Source organism: Saimiri boliviensis, chromosome 8, assembly GCF_048565385.1.
Source record: "Saimiri boliviensis isolate mSaiBol1 chromosome 8, mSaiBol1.pri, whole genome shotgun sequence".
Lineage (NCBI taxonomy): Eukaryota > Metazoa > Chordata > Mammalia > Primates > Cebidae > Saimiri > Saimiri boliviensis.
The window spans coordinates 43402784-43411833 of NC_133456.1; the positions used below are offsets into that span (position 1 = coordinate 43402784).

The following is a 9050-nucleotide window of genomic DNA, read 5'->3' on the forward strand; positions in this document are numbered from 1 at the left end:
AGCTGAGATCGTGCCACTGCACTCCAGCCTGGGTGACAGAGTGAGACTTCATTTTAAAAGCAAATAATAAATAAAATGAAGTCTTATCAGGAGAGTATGTTTCTGGTATCACAAATCTTACTACGAAGGCCGCTAGCACAGAGTATCTAGAAAACTGACTTGGAGGGTAGCAAACATGTTTCACATTTCCCTTGCCTCCTTCATTGTTTCCAATTATCTATGAAAATGGACCCAGGATGAATCCTCATGCATTGCCTTTGAGAAAACAAGAACATTGACAGAAAATGAATTACAGCAGTTCAATTTGACCATGTGCCTTACCTCACTGTAGACATAAGAAAAATTCTGCAAATAGTGAACCCAGAGTGAGCAAACTACCGAAGAATTCACAGCTGCCACACTGATGTGTAAATGCTTGGAGCAACCAGGTTACATTTATTTTGTACCAAGCAAAGCAGAAAATAACTCTATAGTCGAGTTATTTCTTCTTTGAAGGAACGAAAAAAGCAGTAAATACTGTTGAACATGGAGAGACAGATAGTGGTTAAGCTCACAATAGGGCCAATGAATGGACAGTATCTCTGGTTTATGACCTGTGGTTCCTCAGGAAGAGCAGTTGGCCTAGAAAGAAGCCACTGGATGAATTCTTCTAACTTGGTAGCACTGAGGAAAAATGTCCATTTTCCTCCATGAACAAAAGTTAGCTTGATCCATGTACTGAAGTCTGGGTAAATGTAAATATTTGGCTCTGCTTTTTTAGAGCTCCTTGATGCATTTTGATGGTTACTTTTCTTTAGAGTTTTAATTTGGGGAGAAACTGTTTTTTTCTCAAGACGATCAGTGGACTTTGGATAAATCGGCACTTTCTCTGGTTCTGCTGAAGAAATTTCTGTGTCTTCAGAGGCCAATGTGTTCTTCAGAGTTGCTTGTTGTATGAGTTTATAAAGCAGTTCTATGGTTTCTTTACCCTTTTCTCCCCCTAGAACCTCTAGACAATGTATCCTGGAGCAAGAATTCTGATTTTCCAGTTCTGTCATTTTCTTTTTTAATGCCTCGATGTCTTTTCTCATAGAGAGGATATCTTTAGTTGTTGTGAATTGTTTGTGTTCATTAACATTCATTCTGGTTTCCAGGACCTCCATCTGCTTTTGACACAAGTCAGTCTTTTCCTGGACTTTTGGTATCGCATGGACAATGTCAGTCATTTGGGTGAAAAGTTCCATTTGAGCAGTTTTAACATCTTGGAGCACTGCTGTAAGATTCATTTCTTCATCATAACTAACATCATCTTGATTACAATCATCAGATGTCACAGTTGGGTATCTAGCTGAATCTTGGTGCCGAATCTTACATTTGTGATAAACATTTTTAAGAGATTGTCTGACCTTCGAGAGATTTGAAGTCCACATCTGACTAGCAGCAGCTTTTACCCTTTTGGTGTGAAGTTTGTGCATCTTTCATGGTGAAACACAGAATCACAGGAAGAAATAACGTACGAATGAAATGGTCTTTCTCTTACTGTTTGTGGGATGCCTTTCCCGGTAACATCCTACAGCACTCTGTGGAAAACATCAGCAGCAGCAATAGACACTTCTTACAGAGCTCCAACTGGAGAGCTCTGTGAAATAATGGTCAGCTGCATGGAATTCTTCATGTGGTAATCAGTGACCTGTTGCTGATGTCACAATAACTGCTATCTTAGAACAAATACATTTAAATACAGAAGTTCTCAAAAGTTTTGGTCATAGGGCTTGTTTTCAATAATGAAAATTATTGAGCAGTCTGGGCAACATAGAAAGACACTCATTGCTACAAAAAAAAAAAAATTAGCTAGCCATGGTGGTGCACACCTGTAGTCTCAGCTACTTGGGAGGCTGAGGTGGGAGGATCACTTGAGCATGGTGGGTGGAGGCTGTAGTGTGCCATGATGGGACTGCTGCAGTTCAGCCTGGGTGACAGAACAATACTCTATCTCTAAAAAAAGAAAAATGAAAAATTATTGAAGACCACACAGATTTTGTTTTTTCAGATTATATCTACCTATATTTTACAGTAGACATTAAAAGTAAGAAAGTCATAGATATTTACTAATTAATTTATTTAAATTTAAAAACCTATTACATGTTAACATAAATGATTTATTTTTATAAAAAAATAATTTGATTTCCTGAAAGGGAAAAAAAATGAGAAGAGTGGCTTTGTTTTACTTATCTGTAAATGTTTTAAATACCTGAATTAATAGAAGATAACTGGATTATCATTGCTTCTGCGTTATATCAGTTGTGATATATTGTTTCGATTGAAGTATATAAAGAAAAAATAGCTTTATGGAGAAACATAAATGGAAAATAAAGAATATTTTAATAATCTTTTCAGATAATTGAGGATATCATTCTTTGCTACTTTATGAAAATTTGACAAATGATCTTTTTAAGAAGTTAGCTGCTATGTATCATTTTAGGCCAAATCAATGAACTTTCATACTCTGTTATATTAATAGTCACTAGTCTATTTTTTATTTTGAGTAGATGCATAATATAAAGTATTGGTCATTTGAAGAACAATGGTTCACTGAATTATGTAGATCTTCCATGTTGACTCATTGTATTATATATCAAAATATCATAGTCATTAACATCTCCACCAGTCTCACCAGAAAAGTCTTTTGAGTATTGAGAAGAGGCCAAGCTCATGGTGGCAAAATGCACGTTTTTATAATTCTAATTTTAGCTTGAAAATCTTGAAATTTATCAAGATGGCTTATTGTTTTCCTTGAAATGACATATTCCATCCATCCATTTTTTTGCCAAAATGCTTGCCAAATGCCCAACTATGAACATTATAGTTTGTTGTCAGTCATGTTTTTAAAGAAAAACTAGTGTTTCGTGAAAAAAAACATGCATTTGGAACTCAGATAAGTATGCACTTTTTCTCATGACAACCAGTATACTTGGTAGGCTGCAGAAGTTACGCTAACTTCCCATTATATCATACATAATATAAAAAAGATGTACTCAACGGTTCAGATCTAATAAGATTAAAAATTCTTACGGCTTCATCGCACACATTCTTGAGTGAAACTGGTTTTTCTTGTATTTTTTTCCTTTCCGGATTGATTCACTGTTAGGCAATGTGGTACCTCTGTTGTGGTTCATGCTAAGGTATCAACAGTTTTACCCACTATTGCTTTTGCAATGTAATTTTCAACAGGCAAATGTAACCAAAGCAGAAGAGATAAACAGTGTCCTAGGATTATTTTGAAATAGTTTTGCCCTGGCAGTCACACATACAGAGTGACCTCATGGCACAAAGCATGCCACACTTCGAGAGCCACTGCCTTAGAATTTAAAAATAACATCAGCCATTTCTCACATTTCTTCTTACAGGTTTTCCTATGTAACAGTACTAGAAATTCAAACCCTTTGAAATATTAAGTAATATTTTGTCCATTTTATATATTGAGGTAAAAACTGGCCGGGCATGGTGGCTCAAGCCTGTAATCCCAGCACTTTGGGAGGCCGAGGCAGGTGGATCACAAGGTCGAGAGATCGAGACCATCCTGGTCAACATGGTGAAACCCCGTCTCTACTAAAAATAAAAAAAATTAGCTGGGCATGGTGGCACGTGCCTGTAATCCCAGCTACTCAGGAGGCTGAGGCAGGAGAATTGCCTGAACCCAGGAGGCGGAGGTTGCGGTGAGCCGAGATCACGCCATTGCACTCCAGCCTGGGTAACAAGAGCGAAACTCCGTCTCAAAAAAAAAAAAAAAAAAAAAAAAAAAAAAAACTGAATTTTATTCTCTAGACACATTAGACTGAACATTTTGGAATCAAAATGACATGATACTCACGTATATCTCTCAAAGAGCAATCCCATTCGAATCAAAAGGATATTCCCTCTTGGATTCATGCCAGTTCCAACCTTCTACCAAATCACGGTTTCTTCTATTTGTGCTGAATTGGAGGGTCAGTGTTGGCCCAGGATTTGGTACAAATGCTGAGCCTAACCATCAGTAATTTTAAAATTTTGGCTTATCAATAATATCTGGGCTTTTGCTTTACTCTCCTGAGTTTCAAATGCTGTTTAGTAGCCTTTCCAAAATATTTAGAAACCTTTCCTAATACTTGCTGGGGAAAATGTTCTCCAAGAGGCAGACTATCACAGGAATGGCATTTGGGGCTTGGCAATGTTAGAGTTCACAGCCGTCCCATTTACTTTGGCTAAGGCCGTTTTTTTCATTGAGTTCCGCAGACACAGTGCTTAGGGCCTATACAGTTTTTAAGGGCCAATGAAAATACTTAAGACCAGAAGAAAAAAAAAAAAAAACAACAATGGCTCAGAATACTGAAAGAAACCTGCAAGATTGAAACAATAAATGTTTAATGAAACGTCTCTGAAATGTACTATGTCATATTCATTAATTGTTAGATTTAGTATTATGAAAATTTCATTACATTTGGAGGCAATTTGTCTATTAGGTATTCTCTTTTGCAAGGATTCCCAATGAAATTAGAAAGATTGCTTGTCATAATTACTCCCTCCAGGTTCATAACAGCTAAGACTTCTTGGGTGCATACCAGACACTGTTCTACATATTAACTTACTTAGCTGATGTTCAGAGAAGTCAAGTAACTTTCCTAAGGTCATCCAGCTAAAAAAAAGGGCAGAATCAGATTTCAAATGCTTACATTCTGGCTCCAGAGTCCCTGTGTCTTACTCTGCTGCCCACATTCATTCTTAAAATATATATTTAGTACAACTCAGAAAAAGATGAACATTTTATTTTTAAGTCATACCATATACTTATAGATTTATTTTACTAAAAATTTTGTTTGTTTATTTTATTGTTATGAGAACACTAAAGCTTTTTTGTTGGTTATTTTTTTTTACCAAAAGTATTTGAAATAGAAATTTGTGAACACTTTAGAAGGTGAACAAGCTCTAATTTACAGGTAAAAGTGAATATTTTGAGGCTATACCTTCCTTACTGTAGTAGTCATAGTAATATAATAATTGGAATAAAAAACAAAGTTTACAACTTAAAATACTAATGTATGCTTATTCTTTGTCTAAAATAAATTAATCTAGTAGGCCGATACAAACAAACCTTGTCTGAGTTTCTACTTCCTTTGTAATGTCACTCAAGGGAGCCTCAGCCTATGTGGGGTTTGCCAGGTGGTAAAAAGTTGCAGCGGGAGGAGGTAAGCCTATTGATTTGGGTGAAGTTATGAGAGCAGTCAGAAAGTTAATGAATAAAAGGAGATGAGATAACTTCCGCTCTTCGGGTTCCTGCCACGGGTATGGAGGCATTTAGGAATAAAATAGCACGGTAGCCTGAAGCCTAGTGGGAGACTTGCTGAGTCTACCTGTTCTCTAGGAGGCGGACTTTCACAGCAACGGTATTTGGAGCCAGAAAGGTTCAAGACTGTCCCATGACAATCTCCATGCTCTCAGGCAAATGTCTAACATCCCACAAGTCTGTAAAATGGGATAGTAGCAGCACCTGGTTCAGTGATTGGTTTTGAGAATTAAGATGCTGGATAGTTACAAGGCCTTTCCTCTTCATTTCTTACCACCTGTCTCTCACTTCTCTTCTAGCAGATGAAAGCAGTAGACGGTTAACTGTTTTCAGCTTTAGCTCTGAAAAGTGCCCTCTCAATCTTTCACTCTGTCTTTCTCTGTCAGTATGACCAAGACGTAAAGCGTGTGATCCTCACTGCTCAATACACCGTGCAGGTAAAGCATTTTGATTAGACGCACACCAAAATGCAGCAAACAAGGCTGACACTTGAGTACTTTATCTCCTAGCACGGGGTTTCCCCACCAGCTGTGATGTCAGCAGACTGGAGTGGAATAACCAATGGTTAGATGGCTCTAATCATACTTCATATTGTTACGTACTTTAAATGCTGTGTGTTTGAGAACACTAACTATACATTATTTATGGCAGAGTTTAGATTTTCTATATAAATTATCTATACAAAAGTCACTCTGGTTTTTGTAAGCACATTTTTCTGAGTAGGAGAGAGTGTGATAGTTAGAGCTATTCTGCTCGCAATTGAGCATTTTATCTAACATTTGTGTTACACCTGTAGTGATCTACTATTATTCATGTTCCCTTAGGAGTCATGACCACAAAAAGCTGTTGAGAGTCTTTAACTTCCCCCATAAAATTTAGGGGCGAGGTTCACAAGAATCTGGACCCTCCCACCTGACTATCATCTGTCAGGTGCAGGGTGGGATAAAAGATTGAGGAAGCAGGAAGCAGGAAAGTCTTTCAAATTTGATCAGGGTGGCTGACTCAAGGGGATAAGAACGTGCGAATTCAATCTGCTGTTACCCATCCTAAGTAGTTATGAAGCGCCCAGAGGTAAGGCCATCTTCTACTTTTATTTTTAGCCATGAGAAATAGAAGAGAGTGGACTTGAAATCAGAGCTGTTGCACTGGAGCCCGACAGGGAAACGGGAAAGTCGTACTGTTTATAATGTGGGCAGGGTCTGAGGCTGAAGGAAGCAATGGAGCCCAGGGACATTGATACGGCCATCTGGGGAGAAAGACACGTGGGGTAAGGCAAAGGGCTGCCTCCATTGTGTGGTTCCAATAAATGATCGTAATGATACTTGAAAACCTATGAAACCGCAAGCCAAAAGAACGAGGTGAATACCTTTGAAGAAATGATGGAATGATAACCTTTAAATAATATTTGGTAATGATAGCTTACTTTTTCACTAGAACTACAACTTCGTGGTCTTTCTGGAAAATCTTTCATCTATTTATCACTGGGGCGAATTTCTACCCTTCAGGAGTTATTCAGTCATCTGCTACACTTGGCCTGCCTTTTCTGATTCCCCTTAGAGTCTTCCCACTGCTTCCAACAGGTCTGGGTCTCTCTCTACCTAGCAACGATTCACATATTGTGTTATTATTGGCGAGCCGTCTCCCATCTAGATTCCGAGCTCCTTGAGGGGAGAGACTTGGGGCTTTTTTTAAGAGGTGAGCCTCAGTGTGTTGCCCTGGCTAGACTCAAATTCCTGGGCTCAAGTGGTCCTTCTGCCTCAGCCTCCCAAGTAGCTGGGACTGCAGGTGTGCACCACCAGAGATCTGCATCCCCCCCTCCCCCGCCCCGAGACAGAGTTTCGCTCTTGTTACCCAGGCTGGAGTGCAATGGCGCGATCTCGGCTCACCGCAACCTCCGCCTCCTGGGTTCAGGCAATTCTCCTGCCTCAGCCTCCTGAGTAGCTGGGATTACAGGCACGCGCCACCAGGCCCAGCTAATTTTTTGTATTTTTAGTAGAGACGGGGTTTCACCATGTTGACCAGGTTGGTCTTGATCTCTTGACCTCGTGATCCACCAGCCTTGGCCTCCCAAAGTGCTGGGATTACAGGCTTGAGCCACCGCGCCCGGCAGAGACCTGCTTTTTAACTCTACATCCTCAGTGTCCCAAAGCGTAACCCATAGTTTGTGCTTGATCAATCTTTATTCACTGAATGAAAGAATGAATGAATACACCTGTGGATGATTGTCAAGATGTTGATTGGGTCTCTCCTGAGCCTATTTCTATGGGCAGCAAGGAGATACATTGTTTGACTCATAATGGGAATAACTTTTCTCAGTTTCTGGGGGATCATTTAGCAATTTTGGGATAGGATTTAATAATTGTTCCCCGAAGACTTGAAGCAGTTAAGTGGTAGTAAATTGAGGGAGATGGAGGTAATTACATACCTGGAAACAGCATGGAGAGAGAGAGCTCAGTAATGATGGTGACAGGGGTGGTGTTGACGGCTCTGGTCCTAGAGGTGACTAAAGTACGTGGCACATGTACCCCCTGTGCAGCATATTAAGTCTTTTAGGCCTCTAGATAGCCATGGGGTATCAATGTATTCGCCATACCTCTGTGGGAATGCCTGAGAATGCATTTGTCGTCAATTTAGATACTCGGGCACTTATCTCTCTATTTCTGTCATCTTATATTGTGAACTCCAAATTTACAATGAACTCCCTCTGGCTTATCTAAACATACCGTTCACCGTTTAGTTCCATAACCCTGGGGCACATTAGTATTTTATGTGATCTCTCTTCCCTGTCATCTTCCTCCAGTTCTTTCTGTTACGCTTGGTTCTCCCTGGTAATTTATTATATGAGGTTGCCTGGTTTCTGCAATTCTCAACTTCACCTCTTGCTTTCCCTTCTCAAACACTACCTTGAAACCTCCGCTTCTCTTCTATCAAACGAAAGCAGTCGATGGTGAACGGTTTTCAGCTTTATTTTAGCTTATGATTGACACTCTGCTTATCATGCTTTATAAATCTTGATGTGCACAATTGATGCAGCCATAAAAATAAATGTCTGGAAAAAGGAAGAGAAACTGAAAGAGATTTGTTTTCGCTTAACCATTCACCCCTTTCCTTTAATGGAACTGGGGAATAAATTCAGTGAGTTAGTCTATTTAAACATCTTTGTTTCGCTGAATTTGTATCATTTAGCAAATCTTTTGTGGAAACCATTATGTGATGGGTTAAGCACAGTGTCAACTTGGTGTCTTGGTCCTGAATTGTATTGTTCTTCATTTAGGAAATGAAAAATTGAAAGCTAGAGAATAAATAGTGATCACGTTGGAAATGGGGATTTAAGTGTAAACAAATCTAGAAATCATAAAGTGTAAAAATTGGTGAATGTTAGTATTCTCATTTCTAATTATTAATACTGTGTAGTTTGCAGTGGTGTAATCTCTAGATATGTTGCTATGTTAGTGTAGCCTTAATTTTAAGAAAATTCTATTTTCCTGTTTGACTTTTTAGTTGTCCTGATGCTTTGAAATGCTTTGGAGTACAAAATCCAAGGAGCTATCTTCTTTCTTATTCCAACATTTTAAAGGTGATAAAGTGAAACATCGTAGTGGCTTTTCCTAATAGTGCTCACCTTGAGAGTCGTGTATTACCGTGGCATTTTATGTTTCCAAGGGAATTTGCACCAGCATCTCTGTGAAGCAAATGTGTAGTTATCCCTTGACTGTATTTTGCCTTGTTATTAGGGCCCTGTCTATCTTGG

The 9050-nt window shown here is 38.9% G+C and overlaps 1 protein-coding gene across 1 annotated transcript; it reads right to left on the reverse strand.

The window, feature by feature from the left end:
* Positions 1 to 406: 406 nt before the first annotated feature.
* Positions 407 to 1651, reverse strand: CCDC54 (coiled-coil domain containing 54). The gene has a single exon (XM_003939391.4). The coding sequence runs from the start codon at positions 1452 to 1454 to the stop codon at positions 468 to 470; it is 987 nt and encodes a 328-aa protein (XP_003939440.3). The 5' UTR covers positions 1455 to 1651; the 3' UTR covers positions 407 to 467.
* Between the last annotated feature and the right edge of the window lie 7399 nt (positions 1652 to 9050).

What these genes read in the sequence shown, in the direction of transcription:
- CCDC54 (XM_003939391.4), bottom strand. Translation starts at nt 1,454, where the DNA reads ATGCACAAACTTCACACCAAAAGGGTAAAAGCTGCTGCTAGTCAGATG.